The 23,032-nt window shown below is 55.2% G+C and overlaps 1 protein-coding gene across 1 annotated transcript in view; it reads left to right on the top strand.

Moving 5' to 3' along the window:
* The first annotated feature begins 238 nt into the window (after nt 1-238).
* Nucleotides 239-23,032, top strand: part of CFAP46 (cilia and flagella associated protein 46) — a 96,783-nt gene continuing 73,989 nt past the window's right edge. Inside the window, exons 1-11 of the mRNA XM_052661027.1 lie at nt 239-287; nt 859-983; nt 1,132-1,263; nt 1,747-1,811; nt 2,648-2,812; nt 3,801-3,924; nt 4,353-4,447; nt 5,315-5,425; nt 7,304-7,403; nt 14,315-14,413; nt 16,154-16,344. Of these exons, the coding sequence (XP_052516987.1) occupies nt 239-287; nt 859-983; nt 1,132-1,263; nt 1,747-1,811; nt 2,648-2,812; nt 3,801-3,924; nt 4,353-4,447; nt 5,315-5,425; nt 7,304-7,403; nt 14,315-14,413; nt 16,154-16,344 (1,256 nt within the window). The remainder of the gene's footprint in view (nt 288-858; nt 984-1,131; nt 1,264-1,746; nt 1,812-2,647; nt 2,813-3,800; nt 3,925-4,352; nt 4,448-5,314; nt 5,426-7,303; nt 7,404-14,314; nt 14,414-16,153; nt 16,345-23,032) is intronic.

Raw genomic sequence — 23,032 nt, 5'->3', positions numbered from 1 at the left:
GGACCTGCCGGCGAGGGTGCGGCCCCAGCCCCGGCCCCGGCCCGGGCTCCTCCCCAGGCCCCTCCCCAGGCCCTCTCCGCGGGGCTGGTGGGCGCCGGCGCGGTTCGCCTCGGGACAAGTTTGGTCCCGCCGCCGACCCGTAGTCTCGCGTCCATCCCCGTCGCTAGGCAACCTCGAGGCCCCAGCAGAGAGAAAACCAACAGATCTCGGGGCAGTGGGCACCTCGGACGCCGGCGCCATGGACCTGGTCATAACGCAGGAGCTGGCCCGCGCCGAGAGCCAGCAGGGTGGGCGGGGGAGGTCGAGACCCCCTGACCCCCACCCCCGGGAGGACTCGGGGACCTGCTGGATCCCAGCCCCTGGGGACACCCCGGGACCCAGGGATCCCTGCCCCCGGGAGACCCCAGAACCCGCCCACCACCTGCCCCCAGGGAGGCCCGGGGCCTCGCTGAATCCCAGCCCCTGGGGAGACCCCGGGGCCTACCAGGACGCCCTCCCCACCTTGATGACCCCCGCCCTACCTGATCCAGTGACCCCTTGAAGCCAGCACTTCGAGGATGTGTCTGACCTGGGCAAACTGAGGTGCCTTTTTAAAGGAAAGCTTTCGTTTTTCCTAACTGTTCCTCAGAATCACTCACGTCGCAGGCTCCCGAAGCCTGAGCCGCAGGGCTGCCGCGGGGTTCTCGGGGCTGGGCTCGGGGCACCTTGCCCCTGGGCTCCTCCCTGGAGAGGAGCGCACCAGTGGGGCCCAGCCTGCCCGAGTCCAGCCCGGTCCTCGGCCTCCCGACCGCCCCCACTGCTGCTCTGCGGGGCGGTGGCTGCTTGATGACCGCCTCTTCCTCACTCCTGTCCTGGTAGACGCTGACTCTCTGAAGAGGGCTTACCAGTTGATTAAGTCCGCCAACCTGGGCAAGTCCGAGTTCGACCCCACAGAAAGCTTCAGCCCCGACCTGTTTGTTTTATGTGCAGAGCAGGCCCTGAAGGTGATCAGTCCCAGGGCTCCTAGGGAGGCAGCTTCAGGGGACCCCGATCTCCTGGTTTACACCGGAATCGGGAAGCGGGGGGCCCCTGGTGGGTGGTCCAAGGGCTGCTCAATCTCCCAGCCTCCCCCGGGGCTCTGTGCTCACGCAGATGGGGCAGCGGGAGGTGAGTGAAGACTGTATCCAGATGTACTTCAAGGTGAAGGGGCCGGTCACCCAGTTTCTGGGCCGGGCGCACCTGTGCAGGGCCCAGCTGTGTGCCCCCAAGTCCACGGAAAACATGGTGAGAGGGGGCCCTGAGCCCGGCGGGCTGATTCCTCCTGATTCCCGTCCTTCTGAGTGAGGGAGCCCTGGGGTACACCACCTCGAGTCTGCTGGCACGGCGAAGTGTGCCCGCAGCTCGCTTGCCATTGTGCTGAATTCTGCAGCTCGCTTGCCATCCTGCCCTGAATTCCTTATTGCTGGCGCTGCTGTGTCTCCCCTGCATTCCTCTGATTCTCGGAATCCCACATCTCGCCCCGCAGCAGCTCCCCCACCTCCAGCGTGGTTTTGCTGGGAGTTGGGTGACCGGGTTCATCTTCAGTGACTGCGATGCTGCGTTTCCATCTGTGCTTTTCCCTAAGCCCCGGGGTCTGGCTTGTGTCCTTTTGACCTCTGACCTTTGCGCCCTAGTGCGTGGGCATGCCTGCTCACAGAGGGGTGTAGGGGGAGCAGGGGGTGGGCTTTCAGGGAGGGGGCTCACTGTGCAGTCTTTATTTTGTTTTAGGAGGAATTTGAAAATTGTGTGACTCAGTATATGAAGGCGATCAGCTTTGCAAAAGGAGAACCGAGGTGGGCACGACGGGGCGGCCGTTCCTAGTTGGAGGGTCTGGAGCCGGAGTTTGCCAGGTGGCTCTGCGCAGGCGACAGGCTTTGTCTTCTTTTGCTCGTGCTTTCCTGCAGCTCTGGCGTGCGCGCCCATCTCCTGACGCTGGAGCCACGCGCACGCCCGCCTGCCCTGGCTGCACCCTCTCCTGTGCAAAGCCTGTGACCTGCAGACGGCCTTTGTCTGCTGTCCCTGTGGGAGCCTCACCCTTGGCCAGTCCCTAGGAGTCTCCTTTTCGGTCCTTTCTGGGGGACTGGCACTGGGCCCCCTCCCTGCCCTCCCCCACAGTCCTGTACACCCCCTGGCCTAAGGCCTTGTGTCTGGAGGGGTGAATCTCCTGAAACTCCTGCAGTTTTCCGCTTAGTTAATATTCATCAAAAAGAAGTATTACTGAAATTGTTAAATCTGCGTACAAACTGGTGTTGACACAGCGAATCTGAGATGGACACACTCAGCCCTAGGAGCTGCGTGTCAGGCCTGGGATTATTTGTCCCCCCTCCCTGCGTCTGCTGTGGACGGCCTCCTCTGCGCAGGACCTCGGCAGGGATGTCTGGGGGCGAGGCCTGACCCTGAGCCGAAGCTCTGAGGACAGTGGGTGTTTCTGGAGCCTCGGAGCCCGAGGGGTGGGCGCCCTCGGGAAGGGGCCTGGTCAGTGCCGTGCCCCTCCGTCGCGGCGGGGTCTGAGCTGGAGCGGGGAGCATGGCTGCTCCGGGTGGGGCTGCCGCACTGCTGAACACGAGCCGGTTCCCTCGGGCAGGCCCGGGCGGCTCCGGGGCCTCACTGTCCCCTCTTGGTGCCGCAGGTATTACTTCCTGGTATACAACGCGTCGGTGCTTTACTGGCAGATGGTGAGGCCATTTCTCAAGCCTGGCTACCGCCACTACCTGGTCCCCAGCCTGGCCCAGATGGTGAGCGCGCTCAGCCAGACGGAGGAGGAGGACAAGGAGTGGCAGGCAGAGCTGATGTTGTGAGTCCCCCGCCCCCGCCGGCCCCTCCGCTCTCTGGTCTGAACTGGGAACCAGGTTTGGGGTGCCCTGTCCGCAGAAGTTTCTCAACTCTGCCCAAGGCGCCACGGTGTCCCGAGCAGACGGGCGTTATTGCAGGAAGCGTGCTTCTACTCAAAACCCAGGAACTGAAGAAACCGGGAAAGTAGACATTCTAGCAACAGGCAGCCCAGCCGGAACGCGCGCCCCACCCAGGGAAGCTCGCCCCCCGCGCGCCAGGCTGGCCGGATGGCCCTGTGGGGCCACAGCGAGTGGCTCAGCAGCTGGTCCCAGCGAGCAGGCGGCCGGGTGGGCAGGCTGAAAGGCACTTGGTGACGCTCTCCTGTATCTGGGGGACGCTGTGTGTGGCCAGCAACTGCGCGGGTGCCAGAAAGGCCCAGAGGGCCGGCCGTGAAGTTGGAACCCAGAGTCTGCAGGTGTTTCTCACCTTTTATGCAGTTTGGGGAAGCTTTAACAGAAAATCAGTAAAGCCATGCCTTTTCTCTGAAGGCTGTTGTTTGAGGTACACAGAATCACTGCTGGACAGGCCCTGGCCCCTTTGCGAGTTGGGGCCCAGCCCTCTAGGTCTGGGCCAGTCAGGTGAGCCCCAGACCATGCATGGGGTGAGGAGCGGTCCAATTTCTGCATCTTTCTGAAGTTTGTAAAACATAAAATTAATAAAACATGATAACCCAGGCTGTGCTAGTCGTAAAGAACCTGCTGCAGGAGACCTAAGAGACGCGGGTCGATTCCTGGGTCAGGAAGCTTCCCTGGAGGAGGGCATGGCAACCCACTCCAGTATTCTTGCCTGGAGAGTCCCATGGACCGAGGAGGCTGGTGGGGTACAGTCCACACAGTCTCAAAGAGTTGGACACGACTGAAGTGACTTAACACGCATGTTGCAATCTGGTCATTAGGCCTTAGTGGCAGCAGATGCGACTGTCCAGGCCTGACTGCTCCTGTGTCATCCAGGGAGCTCCTGGAGTGCTATCTGCAGGCTGGGGAAAGCGGCGAGGCCGCGAAGTTTTGTGCCACCGCAGCGCCGTTCATCAAGGCTCATGTGCCGCAGAAATACCGGCAAATATTTGCCCTGATGGTGAGTCGGAATATTCACATCTGCAGAAAGAAGTCATTTTGTCTGAAAACAGCCGAGACCATCCGTTGGGATATAGACACACACACAGGCGTGCAAGCCTAAACAGGACAAAACACCATCTTTCCCTCCTCGTGGCTGAACGTTCCCTTTTTAACCACACTGAGTTTTTTTAAAAAATTAGCAGAAACTTCATAAAATAGTTACTGCGACAGTGTGTGTAAAGAGCGCTCATCACCTATTCATTTTATGTATAAAATTCAACTGGATTATCTGTGCAGCACTAAGCATAAAGCATATGAAACGAGAAAGTACTTGTCAGTTACAAACGCCGTTTTAAAGGAACAATATCTGCAAAATAATAGCTAAACACAGTGCCTGGCCGCTCCCTGACTGTTTAAATCGCGATATTCTGTTCCATCTTATGACAGGTCCAGCACGAGCTCATGGACGAGCCTCAGTTGAAGGAAGAGAGGAGAAGCTCTATCAGCCTGTCTGTCACTTTCCACATTAATATGCTGAAAGCGTAGGTGTTGTGGGGCGGGGACAGACGCCCAGGAGGCTCTGTGCCCCGGGCGGGGGCGTGTGTGCAGTGGCGGCCAGGTTGGAGGGCAGGCCCGACCTTGCCTCCATCTGCTGAGAGGCTCCGGAGAGGCGGCCAGAGTGAGTGCGCTCCTCAGGCAGCACGGTGGGTGGCGTTTAGGGAGCGGGGACAGCGGCCATGTCAGATGCCTCTGACGGCCCTGCCGGAGGAGGCCTGAGACTTGACCGTGAGCCTGACAGAATGATGGTGGTCTGTGCGCGAGAGCCTGACGGGACGGGTGAGGGTGCAGGGGAGAGACTGTACCAGGCAGAGGCCTGCTGCTGGGGCGAGTGGGGAACAGGGTGGTGGAGACGTCGGTGTGTGCGGTGAGGAGATCCGAGTGTGTGAGTGGGGAGGTCCCGGTGTGCGAGTGAGTGGGGAGGTCCCACCGTGTGAGTGGGGAGATCCCGGTGCGTGTGAGTGAGTGGGGAGGTCCCGGTGTGCGAGTGAGTGGGGGGGACAGCTGTCCAGAGGGAGGCAGCGGCTGTCTGGGCTGGACGCAGCCGGTGGGAAGGACCCCGCCTCCCTCCCGGGTGGGCTGCAGGCGTGGGGCTGGATCTGGGTGTGCGGCTTGTGCACGCTTCCTCAGGGCTCGTTCTTAGTGGCAGAGCAAGACAGAGGCTGGACTGGGGGTGGGCAGAAGAGCTGTGAGGTCACCAGGAGCCCGGCGGAGAGAAAGCAGCAGCTGTTACCTAGGCCTTCTGTTCGTGGAGGACACAAGTTCATAGATAAATTAGTTTTAGAATAATTACTTAAAGAAATATGATCTTTTGGTTATTTAATATTTGATTAAATTAATCTACATTCTAGAAAACTGGATCAAAATGATTTGCCTGAAGACGTCAACAAAATTCTGAAGGACACCTACAAACTCTTAAGTCAGTACAATCACCAGCGCTTGCCTTCAGTCAGAGAGGAAAAGTAAGTGTGTGTCTTTCCAGCTTCCCGTCTGTGTACAGCATTTGGTAACTACAGGAAAACATGAAAGAAAAGCGAAAACAACACCGTAACCATAATTCCGCAAGCAAGCGTCAGCCGTGTGGAGGCTCTGGGGCCTCTCTCTCTAGTCTTTTTTGTCCTGAAGTTGCACTGTTTGGCAGCGCTTGGGATATGAAACTTCATATTGGACTTTCAGAAGTCCAGTTGCCTCCCATCACAAGTGCTTTTCCAGTCATCGCACCATCTCACACCTTCTGAAGAGTCATCCCAGCGGCCGAAGAACAACCCCCCCACCCCAGGTTTCCATCATCAGTTCTCTGCTCGAGTGCTGGGGGGCTGCTCAGAGCTCCGTCCCGGGCGGAGTTCCCAGAGCTGCTGGCTGAGCGGGAGGCTGAAAGAGAGGTCTGGGTGCGCCCAGCGCAGCTCTTTGACCAGGCTCGCGCTCTAACTCAGAGCAGGTCCAGCTGGTCCCTGGGCACGGCCTCCCCGAGGTTTCGGGGGGTGGGGGCTCTGGGGACAGAGTGGACCCAGCAACCAGGACGCCCGCCCGCCTCCTGGGGCCGCGCCCCTCCAGGCAGGCCTGCTGCTGCTGACCGAGTGGAACGGCCATTCATGTATCTGCGAACCCTTTTCCTTCTGTTAATTTTCCAGTCCTTTCCTCTCCCCAGCTTTTATAGAGTAGGTTGTGAATCATCTTACTGGAGACTTGCAGCCTCTGCTGTCTCGGGATTTGAGCGCTCCTGCTCCAGCGCACTTACCAGCTGTTCCACTCTGTTTACTCTTTCGGGCTTTTCAGATAATTTTTGATGTCCAGATGGGTTTTATTTAAGATAAGAATTGTTTGAGCTGATGTTCACCCCCCACCAGTGCTGGGCCAGACACGTTTAAGGCCGTCAGGGAGTCCCCGAGGTCCCAGCCCAGCAGCCAACTCAGTGGGCGGTGACCTGGGTCCCCGGCCCCGGTCCTGACCCTCTGCACCTGCCCCCACTCTGTGCCCACCCCCCGCCCTCCCGTGCGTCTGTGGTGCCCCTGCGGCCAGTCTCTGGGTTGTGGCCAGGAGGACACGGCGTCTTCTGCTGTGGTTCCAGTGTGTTCGGCTCCGTCACTGCTGCCGCACCTGGAAGGCACGTGTTCCCTGCTGGCCCGGGTCCCGGGCTTAGCCGCTCGCAGTGGCTGTCTGTGAGGTCAGGCCCTCCCCCAGCCCCAGTCAGGCATCGATGCTGCCTCAGGAAGAGCAGGGATGCCAGCTTGTTCCCAGGGGATGCTGGCATGTCTGGGAACACTGCTCACCAACCACCCCGTGCAGGCCAGGTCCCCACCCAGCAGAGAACCACCACGTCCAGACGTGAGGGGGTCAGGCTGGGAAGCCTGGCCCGTCTCCCCCACCCAGAACACTGCCCTGATTCCGCTAGTTCTTTGTTAAGCCTTAAATTCAGGGGGCTCCTCCTCCCGCTTTGTTCTTTTCGGAGTTGCTCACGCTCCTCCAGGGTCTTTGCATCTCTGCACACGTTAGCCCCAGCCTGTTGGTTTCTGCAGAGACCTGATCGGCCACTACGACCGCTCTGGTCACCTGGTCAAGGCGTAGGAGGAGTCCGCCTCGAGGACATGTCCTCCCTCGCTGCTCCCCGCCCCGGGGCTGCGGTGCGGACGCGCGGGGCTCACAGCTGCGCCTGCACCTGCCCTGAGACAGCGGCGCTCCCTCCAAATCCCCTGTCAGGGCCGCGGCAGCTGGGCTGTGGGACTCCTTTTCTCTCCCGTTTTGTCCGTGCGCCAGAGTGAAGGCTGAAGGCTTATCCCACCGCCGGCAGACGTGTCTTGTTGCCTCCTGTTGACCTAAGGATGTTTCATTTCTGTTTCCAGAATGATTTTGCTTTTTGAATTAGCCCATCTTTCTCTGACCTTGAAATGCTGGGAGATGGCCTCTGATTGCCTCGCAGACCTGAAGAAGATGGACAGCAAAGTAAGTAGTCACGGCCGGAAGCCCTGCTCCCGCCCACTGTGATCCAGACGCCAAGGGCCAAAAGCAGGCACGGGATTCAGAAGCCCCTCGCCAGGGGGCCTGAAGTGTTGCGTTGTTGCTAAATTCCCTTCTAGCCTTTTTAAAGTGCGTTTCGCATGGTTGAAATGGTGTGGTTTTTGCACCAGTAGGAGATTAGTGGAAACTGGATCAGTGCATTGACGAGAACACAGCCGCCGTCCACGCGTGCGCTCCCAGCGCTGGAGCGCCTGCCTACACCACGCAGACGCCAGCAATCCTGAGAGCAGAGACAGGCAGCGTCACAGCAGCAGCGGGGTCTGTCATGGCCCACTGTCAGCGTGGATGGGTCGCCCAGACAGAAGAGCAATATGGATGTTTTGGGATTGAGCAGAGCGAGCCTGATGGGCACCTCGGAAGGAGGAGAGCGCTCACTCTTCAGGGCAGATCATGTTAGATCACAAAACAAGTCTTAACCAATTTAAGATGACAGGAACCATGCTAAGTGTCTTTTTGGGCTGAAATGGGGTGAAACTAGAAATCGGCAACAGGAGGTAAAAGCTAGGATTTCACAAAAGTGTGGAAGTCAGATAGCATACTCCCGAACAACCAACGGGTCAGAAAAGAAGCGAGAAGGAAAAGAAGATTTAGAAACATAGGACAACAGAAACACGCCTCACCAAAACCTATGGGCCGCAGCACAGCCGTCCTCAGAGGGGCGTTCGGTAGACATGCCTGCAACAAGGAAAAAGGACACCTGAAAGTGAACCGCCACATGCACGCCTCACCAAAACCTATGGGCCACAGCACAGCCATCCTCAGGGACGTTTAGCAGACACGCCTGCCGCGAGAAAAGAGAATGCCTGAAAGCACACCACCATATGTATGCCTCAGCTAAGCTCAGCTCAGTCGCTCAGTTGGGTCAGACCCTTTGTGACCCCACGGACTGCAGCACGCCAGGCCTCCCTGTCCATCACCAACTCCTGGAGCTTGCTCAAACTCATGTCCATCGGGTGGGTGACGCCATCCAACTATCCCATCCCCGGTCGTCCCCTTCTCCTCCCGCCTTCAGTCTTTCCAACCATCCCATCCTCTGTCATCCCCTTCTCCTCCCACCTTCAATTTATGCCTCAATAAACTAGGGAAAAAACAACAACAACAACAAAAAGAACAGAACAAAGCCTGCAGTTGGTGGAAGGAAGGAAATGGTGAAGATCAGAGCGAAAGCAAAGGAAACAGAGATGAGAAAACCAGTAGAGAAGGTCAGTGGAGCCAACAGCGGGTTTTTTGAAGAAACAACACTGCAAACATTAGCTAGACCAGGAAAAATAGAAGATCAAAATCGGAGACGAAAGAGGAGCTTCACGACTGATAACACAGAAACAAAAAGGATCTTAAGAGACCAGTATGACATGTGCCAGGAGGATGGGCAACCTATACGAAACTGGTAAATTCCTGGAAACATACAACCCTCCAAAACCGACTCGTGGGGAAACAGAAAGCCTGAATAGACCAGTGAGTAAGCAGGTTGTATTAGTGATCAAAAAATCTCCAAGTAAAGAAACACCCAGTGACCCAACAATCCCACTTCTGGGCATGTACGCAGAGAAAATGTGATTTTAAAAGACGCACGTATCCCAGTGCCCACTGCAGCCATGAAGGCAGCCTAAAGGTCAGCAGAGAAGTGGATAGAGAAGGTGTGGGGTACACGTACACAGTGCAACGTTCAGGTCAGTTCAGTCGCTCAGTGTGTCCGACTCTTTGCGACCCCATGAACCTCAGCACGCCAGGCCTCCCTGTCCATCACCAACTCCCAGAGTCCAGCAAATCCATGTCCATTGAGTCAGTGATGCCATCCAACCATCTATCGTCCCCTTCTCCTCCTGCCCTCAATCTTTCCCAGCATCAGGGTCTTTTCCAATGAGTCAGCTCTTCGAATCAGGTGGCCAAAGGACTGGAGTTTCAGCTTCAGCATCAGTCCTTCCAATGAACACTGCGGACTGATCTCCTTTAGAATGGACTGGTTGGACCTCCTTGCAGTCCAAAGGACTCTCAAGAGTCTTCTCTAACACCACAGTTCAAAAGCATCAATTCTTCGGTGCTCAGCTTTCTTTATAGTCCAACTCTCACAATGGAATATTACTTGGCCATAAAAAGGAATGAAATTGGGTCATTTTTAGAGATATGGATGGACCCGGAGACACTCATACAGAGTGAAGTAAGTCAGAAAGAGAAAAATGAATATATTAGTGCATATATGTGGAATCTAGAAAAATGATATATTAAACTTATCTCCTGTGTATTTTGAGGACTCCCTGGTGGCTCAGATGGTAAAGCATCTGCCTGTGATGTGGGAGACCCGGGTTCGATCCCTGGGTCAGGAAGATCCCCTGGAGGAGGAAATGGCAACCCATTCCAGTACTCTTGCCTAGAAAATTCCATGGATGGAGGAGCGTGGTGGGCTATAGTCCATGGGGTCGAAAAGAGTTGGACACGACTGAGCGACTTCACTCACTGACTCACCCAAACTTATCTGCGAAAGAGAAACAGAGGCGCAGACGCAGAGAGCAAGCATGTGGATCCCAAGGGGGAAGGCGGGGTGGGGTGAGCTGGGAGACGGATTGACGGACACACACCCTGGATGTCACTATAAGAGGCAACTAGTGAGAACCTGTGGTGCCACACAGGGAACTCTACTCGGTGCTCTGCGAGGAAACCCAGAAAGGGAGGGATGTGCACACACAGCCGAGTCACTTTGCTCTGCAGTACAACTAACCCAACAGTGTAAAGCAACTGTGGCCCAAAATAATCAAGAAAAAAATAGAAACACACACTCAGGATGAGATGACTTCACTGGTGAATTCTACCAAACATTTAGAGAAGAGTTAATGGTGATCCTTCAAAATTCTTCCAAAAAGTTGAAGACAAAGGAATACTCCAACTTGGTTTACAAAGCGAGCATCACCCTGGTACCAAACCCGACAAAGTAACTACGAGAAAATAGGACGCAGGAAGGAAATCCAGAAAGAAAATAACCCAGGAAAACAGGGGTGCAAAAATCCTCAGCGGAATACCAGCAAACTGAATTCAGCAGCATATCGTAAAGATCAAACACCATGACCAGTGGGATTTATTCTGAAGTCGCAAGGGTGATTTAACGTAGTCAAATCAATAAATGTGATACGTAACATTAAAAGAATGAAGGATAAAGGTACAATCATCTCAATAGATGCAAGAAAAGCATTTAACAAAATTCAACATCCTGTCATGTTAAAAACTCTCAACAAAAAGTGTGTGGAAGGAAAATACCTCCACATGATAAAGACCACATGTGACGAGCCCACAGCTAACATTATACTCAGTGGTGAAAGGCTGAAAGCTTATCTTCTAATGTCAAGAACAAGAAGACGCTGCCTCCTCCTGCCACTTCTGTTTAACACAGTGCTAGAAGTTCTAGCCACAATAATCAGACAAGAAACAGAAATAAAAGGCATCCAAATCATAAAGGAAGAAATAAGTCTGTCCCTGTTTACATGTGACATGACCTGTTTATACAGAGAAAACTCTAAAGACGCCATCAAAAACTATTAGAACTAATGAGCAAATTCAGTAAAGCTGAAGGATTCAAAATCATCATCAAAAAAGCAGTTGTGTTTCTGTACACTAAAAAGGAAATACCTGAAAGAGAAAATAAAACAGTTTACAATAGCATCAAAAACAATACAATACCTAAGAATAAATTTAACCAAAGAATGGAAAAACTTGTACACTGAAGGCTAGAAGACATCAATGAGATAAATGAACGAAGACGCAGAATGGGAACATAGCCCGCATTCTTGGACTGGAAGAATGAAAACTATTAAAATGTCGACACTACCCCAAACTACCTACAGATTCAATGAAAGCCGTATCAGTTCCAGCGGCGAGTCTCACGGGAACAGAAAACAAGGGCGATTTGTATGGAATCACAGAAGAGCCAAAGCTCTCGAGAAAGGAGAAAACTGGCGGCGGCGTGAGCCGCAGTCACAGCCGCAGTGGCCGAAGCAGCGCGGTCCTGGCGTGAAAGCAGATGCGGAGAGCGACGGGGCGGAATCGAGAGCCCGGAAACGAGGCTGCACCGCCGCCAGCTCAGGCTGACAAGGCACCAAAACACCACGGGGGAAGTGTAGCCTCTTCAGTAAGCGACGCCGGGAAAGCTGAATGGCCCCGTGGGGACGGACGGAACCGGGCTCCTGCGTCACGCCTCCCACAAACGTTGGCTTGAAATGGGTTACAGATTTTAAGGCCTGCGGCTGTAAAACTCCTTTAAGAACTCACAGGGGAAAAATCCTACCGACTTTGGTCCGGGCCATGATTGTGTGAATACGACGACAAGAGCGAAGTAAACGAGGGTTACATCTCTCGAAGAACCGTCTGCACAGCAAAGGGAACAGCGACACGGCGGAAAGGCGGCCTGTGCCCCCCGAGAAAAGTAGCTGCAAACCACACATCTGATAAGGCTTCAGTAGCTGTAGAGGAGCTCATGCCTCAGCAGGAAATCACCGTTATTAGCATCACCTCCATTCTCCAATGGGAAGCAATGGGCCAAGGGCCTAATAGACACTTCTCTAAAGAAAGTATTCAAGCGGTGCACGAAGAGGCGTTCAGCACCGCTAATCATCAGGAGATAAAGTCAGAACCTCAGTGAGCCTCACCCCACACCTGCTGGGAGGGCCGCTGTCCAGAGACGAGAGACAGCAAATGTTGGTGAAGATGTGAAGGAAAGGAAGCCCTGGTGCTCCGTTGGTGGAAATGTAAACTGGCAACAGCCTCTGTGGAAATCAGTAAAGCTCCTTAAAATTTCTTTTAAAAAGCTGCTATGCGATCCAGCAACCCCACTGCTGTGAGCCCAAAGGGACTGAAGTCAGATCTTGAAGAGGTGTCTGACCCGTGTTCACTGCAGCGTTATTCTCAAAGGCCAGGTGTGCGGACGGCCTAAGTGTCTGTCCCTGGGTGAAGGGATAAAGAAAATGCGTGTGTGTGTGATGCAGTGTTATTTGGCCGTGAGCGTTCAAGCAAACCGATGTGCATGTAATCGGGGTCCCTGAAGGAGCGGAGGTTAAGTGGGGAGCAGAAAAAATGTTAGGGAATAAAGGCACAGAATTCTAAATTTGATGGTCTGTGAAGAGGGAGAGATTATGTACTGAGGAACAGAGAATGTCAGCAGAGGTCTGCCCTGGTGGCCCGGGGGCTGAGACTTCCCACTCCCGAAGCAGGGGCAGCTCTGATCCCTGACTGGGCGCCAGAGCTCACGTGCCACTGCCAAGAATTCACATGGGGCAGCTAAGAGTGAAGTCAAACAAATGAAAATAAAATTTGTCAAAAGAATGGCAGCAGACTTTTTGCTGGAAACAGTATGAGCTAAAAGATCAACATCCAAATAGTAAAGTGGAAAAAGCGGAACTGGTGGGACTTCCCTGCCGGTTCAGACTGAGACTGCACTTTCAGTGCAGAGGGCACAGGTTCAGCCCTCGGCTGGGGAACTAAGATCCCACAGGCCTCATGGTGCAGCCAAAAAAAAAAAAAAAAAAATTGTCAACCTAAAAAATTCGCATTCGGAGAAAATATCTTTGAAAATCAGAAGCAAAGTAAATATTTATTAAAATATACAAAATCTGAAAGAGCCTGACTTTCACTGCAGGAAAGTTTCAAGAGCTTTTTCAAGAAGGAGGATGATGGCAGCAGCAATCTGGATCTGCACAGACAGTGAGGAGGACCAGTAAGGGGGCCACGCGAGTCAGAGAGAGCCTGGGCACGTAAAGCGCTGGGAAAGGTACTTGCTGTCTAAAGCAGAGATAATAATATGGGTCAGAAGCCTCAGCATTAGTGCGATGTCAGTTCTCCCCAGACAGAGCAGTGGATTCAGTGTGATTCAATCAAAGTCTTGACGGGAGTGTTTCAGAAACTGATGGAGTGAGCGTGAACTGGTGGGGAGATGCGGAGGCCCTACAGTAGCCCAGAGCAGCTCTGGGAACCGCGGCAGCGCCAGCAGGCGGGCACGGCCTCAGGCGCAGGCCTGGCGTAGGGCCACCGCGGTTCAGCACGGGCGGCCTGGACGTGGAGACGCCCACGGACGGACAGCCAGGACGGGGTCCAGAGAGAGACCTGCACACTCGGGGCCTCAGCCTGGACCAGGTGCAGAGGCTTCTGCTGGAGACAAAGCATCTCGTCCAGAAAACAGCGCCGGACAGGGGAGGGAGGGTGAGCACCGGCCGCCTTTCATCCCATGGACAGGAATCAACTCAACATGCACCCTAAACCAAAAATGTGAGAGCTCAAATGATAAACCTTCTGGGGGAAAAAAAACAGAGGAAAAAACAAGAGGAATCCCTGTGACCTGTTACCTCACAACCACTCACCCGGTTGGTGGCTCACCTGGAGGCTGACCAGCCCACATGGGCCGGGGAGGGGTGGGAAATGGACCCCTTTGGAAACAGGTTAGCAGCTTTGTGTACCTGTCTGCCCAGCCACCCAGGAAACCCCAGGCCCATGCTGCCCTGCCTCCTGCAGCATGACCCCTGTCCTGACCCCAGCGGGGGTTAAGTGAAAGGAATTGTCCAGATTTCATAACAGAGCATTTGTCTGAAGTTGGTGTAGTTATTTAAAAGTTCTATGTCCAGTGAAATTAACTGTGAAAAGTAAAAACAAAAAATTTTTTTCTAGCTTTCTCATTTAAATCTTTGCATCTTTTGGAAACATTTTAAGTTTTTCATATATATATATGTATTTATATTACCTATTTTTTTTTGTTGAATTTCTACCAAGTCTGTGAATTGTATTTTGAAATGTTTTCTGACATTAGTGAATGTGATTGCTTTCATTAAAACTCTCCATCTACACAACTACTGTGCCCACAGGACCCTGCGAGGCTGATTGAAGTTGAGTGCCTGGAGTATGAACTGGAGGCTGTAAGACTGGAAAATAAAATTAAAACCTACACTCGAGAGGCTGTGGAGGTAAGTTGTGGACCAGGATCCGGAGCAGACGCTGAGCCCTTGTGCAGGTCCCTGGGCCTTGTGCGTGGACTTGGCACCAGGTTTGAGGAGGGGCCCTGATGGGCACGGGCCAGCCTCCTGTGCCCGTCTCCCCTGTGAGCGTGGCCTCTCTGGGAGGAAGTCTGGGGGGCCGGGCGGCCCCTTCCTTGCGGAGGCCGGCTGACATCCTCCCGCCTGGCCCCAGCCCCGCAGCTGCCGGGCCTCCCATGTCTGGCGGGCCTGTGGGTTCCTCCCTGCCGAGGCCGGCTGGCACCCTCTCACCTGGCCCCGGCCCCGCAGCTGCTGGGCCCACCCTGTCTGGCGGGCCTGTGGGCTCACACAGCCTGTTCTCGGGGCTGGGGCTGGGGGCTGGGATGGGATGGGCCTCCAGCAGGCCCTCGTGTGGCCTGTGTGGAGCAGCCCGCCCCCAGCGCGCTGAGAACACGTGCCCTTGGCGAACACCGAGTCCCCCGAGGGCTTCTGCGAGCCTGACTCAGGTCCAGGCAAACGGGCATGCCCCTGCCCTAGCGCAGGGCCTGAGGGGCTCCGGGGAAGTGGTGAGGTCATCTCAGGCACGGGGAGGTGGGGCCCCCTGCGGTGGGTAAGGGGAGACCCCTGGGAGGCTGGCGGGAGGGTGGGAAGGGAGGAGAAGAGGGGGCCCCGAGGCCTGGCAGCAGCAGGTTCAGAGGACCCTGGTGAGCGTTGCCCCCTTGGTGCCCACCTTGGAGACCGTGGGCTTGTCTAGAATGTTCCGCTGGGGGTTGTGAGGCGGGGGGCTGGTGAGCGCGATGGCAACGTCACAGCGTGAGCTCCGCAACCTGCCTGCCCAGTGCAGTGGGGTGTGGTCCGGCCGCCGCCGAGAAGGAGCCCAGCGATCGCTGTGTCTGATAGAATCCTGCCGTCGAGAAAGGGACCAAAATGCATTGCAACAGGATGAGGCGGCTGCTGTTGCTCTGGGGCCCTGGGGCCCACTCCCTGGACCGGCTCCCGTGAGCCCTGCCCCGGCCCCGCCCGGCCCGGCCCTGGAGGAGCTCTGCCAGCGGACGAGCAGCCCAGCGGGGGCTCCGGGCCTGTTCACGTGCTCTCTCGGGACCTGGGCTGTCCCCGCCGGCACTGCCCTTCTCGAGGGAGGTCGTGGCTGGCTGCTGGCTGCCTGCAGGTGCCGGCAGGCGGTGCCGTGGGACTGCAGGGCTGTGTCTTCTGCCTCTGCCGGCCGAGGGCTCTTCAGGGGCACCAACCGGTTCACGAGGCTTTGATGGACGCGTCTTTGCAGCCAGGAAGCCCGCGGTCTGAACCCAATGCCTGCTCTAAACCCCAAGACCTGGGAGCAGCACAGGGCAGGCCCCCTGGAGCCAGAAGCCAGGCCCCCAGACACGGCTGAGTGCAGGAGCCCGCAGCCCCGGAGGGCACTGAGGGAGGCCTGCTGAGGCCGTTGCACAGGCTGAGGCCAGCCGGCCCCTGTCTGCTGGGCAGGGCCATGGGCTCTGTGAATACGTGGAACTGGGAGGCAAGCAGCCTCGCCCAGAGGGGCTCACAGAGCAGACGCTGCCACAGCACGCAGTGCCTGTGCGGGGACAGGGCCTTCTCCAGGAGATCACGTAGGCAACTTCCACCCCGCAGACTCAGACCGGGGGCCCGGCCCGCCTGCGCCATCCGGGGCTCGGGGGTGGGCTGAGGCTGCCCGGGCCAGCCGGCCTCACCGGGCCGCTGTGCTGCGTGCAGGCCCAGCTGGACGTAGTGCGGAGACTGGACGTCACGCTGCAGCGGGCCGCGCGCCTGGGCGAGCCCCGGCTCGTGCACACGGTGTGCGCCACCCAGTGGAACGCGTGCCTCCCGCTGCTGCAGCACAACCTGCGCCACCACCTGCGGAAGCCGCTGACCAGCATCGCAGACGTCCTGGAGAAGGCGGACAGGTGGGGGACGGGGAGCAGAGGCTCGGGGCAGGGATGAAACCCAACTCATCTGCCCAGAGAGAGGGCAGGAGCCCACGGCGTCCCCCAAAGGGGGCGGCTCCAGAGGCCGCAGGCCGTGGGGGAGGTGCCCTGGGCTCAGGGGCAGGGCCCCGCGGGGCAGACAGGGACACCCAGGTGGCGCCCACCTGAGCTCCAGAGGGGCCGAGGGGAAAGGGCTGGGCTGCCGGGCGGGCGTCGGCGGTGGGCACAGGGGCTGTGGGCGCAGGCGCGGGAGGGGAGGGGTGGGAGGGGCGAGCAGGGAGGGCCTTGGCGTTTCTCCTCCCCTGCCCCGGGCGGGGGCTCCCGGGGGCAACTGTGCTGCAGGACGGTCCCTGGCGGACACGGGCCGCGAGATGGGGGCTCGGCAGGGGAGAGGTGTGGAGGGCCCCCTGGGAGGGCGTCCAGCCGCAGGGAGGGGCCGTGGGGGGCTGCCCCGCCCCCGTCTGCTTCGGAGATTAACTGTGCTGTGTGCGGAGTTGCCCAGTCGTGTCCGACTCTGTGCGACCCCGTGGACTGCAGCCCGCCAGGCTCCACTGTCCGTGGGGATTCTCCAGGCAAGAACACTGGAGTGGGTTGCTATCCCCTCCTCCAGGGGATCTTCCCGCCAGGGATCGAACTCAGGTCTCCCGCACCAGGGAAGCCCTGAGATTAATCAGGGGTGAATTTTGTCGCCATCGTGAGCCCTCCCTTGGAGCAGGGTTCCCAGCAGGGGGGCCAGGGACCTGATCATCAATCAGCCTGTGGTCTGGCGAGGTTGGGGCCGGTGGCCCTCAGTACCAGCACCATTCATTTCCTGCAGGCATGTGGGGATCTCGTCTGTGACTAGTTACATCTCTTCAAATCTGGGATTTTTCCTCATTTAAAAATAGTTTCTCCTTACGGAATCCCACGGGGCTGTATGACAGCTCCTAGCCCAGGCTCCCGGTCTCCCTGCGAAACTTCTGCGTTCGCAGCCCCACCCCCTCAAGGGACTCCCACCGAACTCTGAAGATTTCATGCAGCCGTTAGTTCTCTTTTATTCTGCAAATTCTCTGATTTTTCTTCCTCTTTAGCGAGTATTTTTAAATTTTAGTGACGTCTTCTTCCAAAAATATCTTTTTATTTTCTATTTGTTTGTTTGCTTTAAATAAGGTCTAGTGGCCCTCCTTTTTTCCCTCGGACAGTTCTTTTTCTGATTAACTTTACTGCGATATGATTGCCTACGGCCGAAGGAACGCATCGTGAATGACCACTTGCCGTGCTGTCTCTTAGCCACGGACGGGTGTGCAGTGCTGCTGAACGCCTCTTTCCCTATTGAAAGGAGCTCTGACTTTTCTCTTTTGTTTACTGTGGTGAATTATGGTGACTGGGTCTTGAGTAGTGAACCAACCTTGCCTTCTCCTCCTGGTCTCGACAAACGTGCTTTTTTCTATATAGCCAGGTTTGATGTTCCTTTAGTGTGCTTAAGGGTTTTTGCGTGTATATTCATGAGGATGTTGGCCTGTGATTTTCTTGTTTTGTAACGCCTTTGCCATGCCGACTTCATTAAATGATTTGGGAAGGGGGGAAGGATTCTTTCTGCTTTGCTTTCTGAGGGGGTTTGTACAATATTGGTGTTTTCTTCCTTAAATGGTGGGCAGAATCCAGTGAGACTATCTGGGCCCATCTGAGGTGTTTCTCTTTCCATCCTTTGGACTCTCATGCTGTGGACCTTTCGACTTAAAGTGTGGAACACAGCTCTTAACACTCCTGTCAATAGCGTGTAGCTCGGGCTTCTTCTGAAGTCGAGTTCGGTGGTCTCTGCCTTGTAGCTGGGTTGTTGAGTCGCTTTGGGCTCAGTGTAGCTTCCAACTTGTCTCCAGCCCCATCGTTTGTGTCCGCCTGCCCCCGTGCTCTGCTGCTGTCTCCCGCCTCCTCTGAGGCTCCCTGAGTTTCTGCCGCTGTGTTTGTTTCTTTGGTTGGCTCGTTTGTCCCCAGACCCCTGGGCGGGAGGGCGGCGCTGGAGGGCTAGCGGCGCGCGTCCCCCTTAGCCGGGTCAGTGGGGGGTCAGTGCTTCCCGCGCAGCAGGGGAAGCCCCTCGGCCTGCCCTCGTCCGCCCCGCTGTGTGCTTGCTGCCTTGTCTTTTGTGGTGCTGTATTGCTCTTAGCAGCTGGTGGTGTTGTTTTTAAAGAAAATTACAGAAAAAACAATCTCGTATACTTGCCGCTTCCTCTGCGATCCCGCAGGCTCTCCCTTCCTGCTCACGCTCAGATCCAGGTTTCTGCCTGCGGGCATTTCAGCCCGAGCAACTTCCTTTATTTCTGCTTGTAGCGCGTAGCTGGTGAGGAATTCTCTTGGCTTTTGTTGGCCTGAAACTGGCTTTCCCTGAGCATCACCTCTGAAGGTTATTTTCACCAGTTGCTGGGTTCTGGGTTTGCAGACTTTTTCTCTTTAAATGCTTGGAAGAGGTCGTTTTATTTTCTTCTGGGCTTCATGGTTTCTGATAAGAACCCAGGAGTTATTTTAAGCCCGGTTCTCCTGTATGTTAGGTGTCTCCCCCCTTCTGTTCTCAGATTTGTATCTCTTAGTTTTTGCTTCCTGCATTCTGCATATTACTTTGCTGACAAAGGTCTGTCTAGTCAAAGCTACGGGTTTTCCAGTGGTCATGTACGGATGCGGAGAAGGCAATGGCAACCCACTCCAGTACTCCTGCCTGGAAAATCCCATGGGTGGAGGAGCCTGGTGGGCTGCCATCTATGGGGTCGCACAGAGAGCTGGACACGACTGAAGTGACTCGGCAGCAGCAGCAGCAGCAGCACGTGTGGATGTGAGAGCTGGACTGTGAAGAAGACTGATCGCTGAAGAACTGATGCTTTTGAATTGTGGTGCTGGAGAAGACTCTTGAGAGTCCCTTGGACTAGACTGCAAGGAGATCCAACCAGTCCATTTTGAAGGAAATCAGTCCTGAATATTCATTGGAAGGACTGATGCTAAAGCTGAAACTCCAATACTTTGGCCACCTGATGCGAAAAACTGATTCATTTGAAAAGACCCTGATGCTGGGAAAGATTGAAGGCGGGAGGAGAAGGGGACAACAGAGGATGAGATGGTGGGATGTCATCACTGACTCAATGGACATGAATCTGAGTGAACTCCGGGAGTTGGTGATGGACAGGGAGGCCTGGCGTGCTGCAGTCCATGAGTCAGTCACAAAGAGTCAGACACGACTGAGTGACTGAACGGAACTGATTCCTTAGAGACTTAAAAAAAAAGTCTTTCTTGGGGTTTGATGATATACTCAAATATGTAAGATGATATTTTCATCAAATTTGGGAAATTACTGGCTATTATTTTTTAAGTATATTTCTGCCTCATTCTTGCTCTTTTGGGGGAGTATGAGTTACAACATTGAATACTGTCTTAACTGGTTTCTAAGGCTCTGTTCATTTTCTTCTGAGAGTTTTTTTGTGTGGACCATTTTTAGAAACCTTTTGAATTCGTTACAGTGTTGTTTCTGTTTTATGTTGTGGCTTTTCCACTCTCAGGCTTCTTGGATTCTTAGCTCCTCAACCAGGGATCAAAACCACATCTCCCACTTTGGAAGGTGAAGTCTTAGCCACTGGACTGCCTGGGAAGTCTTGGTTCTGTTCATTTCTCAGAACATCTGTTTCAATGCATTCTTCTGGTGGGATAATCTCTATTGATCTGACTTCAGGTTCGCTGACACTTTTTCTGCTCTCCAATCTGCTGTTGGGCTCAAGCAAGAATTTTCCATGTCAGTGATCGCAGATTCTTTGCTGTACTATTTCCTTTTATTCTCTACAGAAATTCCCTTTCTGTTTTCCTTCAACTTTTTGTGCATTTTTATTTTTGTATTATAATGTCTGCATTAAGGATTTACTGCTAAACCCAGCATCTGGCCCATCTTGCATCCTGACTGTGGGTCACCGTTTCCTGTTTCCTGGCATATCCTGTGGTGTTTTATTGTGTTCTGAACGTTGTGGTTGCTGCACTGTGGAGTCTGTGGACTCTGTGATCTTTTTAGGAAAGTGATGATTTCTGCTTGCTTTCGTGGGCACTCCAGTTACTGGCTGAGAGGTGGCTGAGAGGTGTTTCCTCGGCTGTGTCTCTGGAAGGTCATGGTGTCTTCCAGCCTGCACCGTGTTCTCTGCGGGCTCTGACGGTACGTTCTCTTTGGGTGGGTCAAGAGCGCTCTCCCTGGGCCTGCGCTCCTGGGGAGAAGCCCCGTGCAGTCTCGGCTGACGTCAGGTCAGAGAGCAACACCCAGCTCTCTCCTTTCTGGTGGGCAGGCCGGCAGCGGCTGGTCCGGTTCCAGGTCCAGTTCCACTTCTCCAGCCCCGAGCAGAGGCCCCCCTCTGGACTCCTCTGCCCCAGCTCCATGGGTCCACTCTGCCCTGGCTCTGGGCCGCACCCTGCCCGTCGTGCCTCAGGACACTGTCTCCAGAGGCCGCAAGCATGGGCTCCTTCCTGAATTTCCTGGTCCAGGGCCCCAGGCTTGCGCTGCCCAGACCTGGGGCTGTTGGGTCCAGCTTCATGCGTGGCAGAGACCCAATCACCGCTGGAAGCAGCGTGACTCTGAAAACTACTCCTTCCGAGTCCTTTTCGTCTGACCCCGTCCATCCCGTCTTGGCAGGCCCGGGTTCTCGCGTCTGAGTCTGCTGTCTGCTCGCCCTCATCCCCGCGGCCTCCTTGAGCCAGTGGTCGGCTAGTGTGTTCCTGGAAGGACTGTCCTGCTGTGTCGGTGTTGAGGCACTGTCTTGTCAGATTCCTTGTGGCCCCGTGGACCGCAGCACGCCAGGCCTCCCTGTCCTTCAGCATCTCCCGCAGCTTGCCCAAACTCATGTCCATTGAGTCGATGATGCCATCCAACCATCTCATCCTGTGTCGTCCCCTTCTCCTGTTCTCAGTCTTCCCCAGCATCAGGGTTTTTTCCAATAAGTTGGCTCTTCACATCAGCTGGTCAAAGTGCTGGAGCTTCAGCTTCGGCATCAGTCCTTCCAGTGAACGTCAGAGTTGATTTCCTTCAGGACTGACTGGCTTGACCTCCTTGCCGTCCAGGGGCCTCTCAGTCGGCTTGCCTCGGCTGGCTCTTCGGGTGGTTCAGCCAGGGACGAGTCTCACATTGTGGATTCAGGGTCAGGCGCCCTGAGCACACCCCGTGGCCCTGGGCCAGCTCCCTTCTGCAGGCCTCCTCTCTCCCTGCCCCAGAGGGAAGGGACCCGTCACTGGCCACCATCCAGGCTTCCAGGCAGAGACTGTGGACCCAGTTCCCTGACGGGGGCTCAGAGCTCACCCTTGGCCTCAACCGGATGCCCTATCCTGCCCACGACTCCCAGGTGCCCTGACCTCTGCCTCCTCGTCCCCAAGGCTACAGGCCTAGCCTGTGATGCTCTCACCTCGTTTTGGAGGAGGGTCGGCACGTGAGTCCCATCGAACTTTAACTAGATCCAAGTTATCGGCCTTGTTGACGCTCCTGCGCAGGACACAGACTGTGCCGGGGGCTGCAGGTGCTGTTGATGCAAAGGCTTCGGGGAGACTGTGGTTATTGTTTTAGACACAGGCGGCTCCAGCAGGGACACAGCAGGAACAAAGGCCAGGCAGGGCCCACAGCCCGCAGACCCATGGCTGTTCTGAGCCGGGATGTGTGTGCCACAGCAGATGAGATGGAGAGACAGAGCAGAGCAGAGAGGGCTCGCCCTCCAAGGCAAAGCCTGGGTCTCAGTTCAGTTCAGTCGCTCAGTCGAGTCTGACTCTTTGCGACCCCATGGACTGCAGCACGCCAGGCTTCCCTGTCCATCACCAACTCCCAGAGCTTGCTCAAACTCGTGTCCATTGAGTCGGTGATGCTATCTAACCATCTCATCCTCTGTTGGCCCCTTCTCCTCCTGCCTTCAATCTTTCCCAGCATCAGGGTCTTTTCCAATGAGTCAGTTTTTCTCATCAGGTGGCCGAAGTATTAGAGTTTCAGCTTCAGCATCAACCCTTCCAATGAACACCCAGGGCTGATCTCCTTTAGGATAGACTGGTTGGATCTCCTTGCAGTCCAAGGGACTCTTAAGAGTCTTCTCCAACACCACAGTTCAAAAGCATCAATTCTTCAGCACTCAGCTTTCTTTACAGTCCAACTCTCACATCCGTAGATGACTACTAGAAAAACCATAGTTTTGTCTAGATGGACATTCGTAGGCAAAGTAATGTCTCTGCTTTTTAACATGCTGTCTAGGTTGGTCATAACTTTCCTTCCAAGGAGTAAGTGTCTTTTAATTTCATGGCTGCAATCACCATCTGCAGTGATTTTGGAGCTCCCAAAATAAAATCTGACACTGTTTCTACTGTTTTCCCATCTATTTGCCATGAAGTGATGGGACCAGATGCCATGATCTTTGTTTTCTGAATGTTGAGCTTTAAGCCAACTTTTTCACTCTCTTTCACTTCCATCAAGAGGCTCTTTAGTTCCTCTTCACTTTCTGCCATGAGGGTGGTGTCATCTGCATATCTGAGGTTATTGATAATTCTCCCGGCAATCTTGATTCCAGCGTGTGCTTCCTCCAGCCCAGCGTTTCTCATGGTGTGCTCTGCACAGAAGTTAAACAAGCAGGTGACATATACGGCCTTGGCCTCGGGCTGCACTAGCTCACTTGCTGGTGCCGCTGCCAGCGCCCGCGGTGCC

Source organism: Budorcas taxicolor, chromosome 23 (assembly GCF_023091745.1).
Source record: "Budorcas taxicolor isolate Tak-1 chromosome 23, Takin1.1, whole genome shotgun sequence".
NCBI lineage: Eukaryota > Metazoa > Chordata > Mammalia > Artiodactyla > Bovidae > Budorcas > Budorcas taxicolor.
This window is presented reverse-complemented; position numbering and strand designations above follow the sequence as displayed.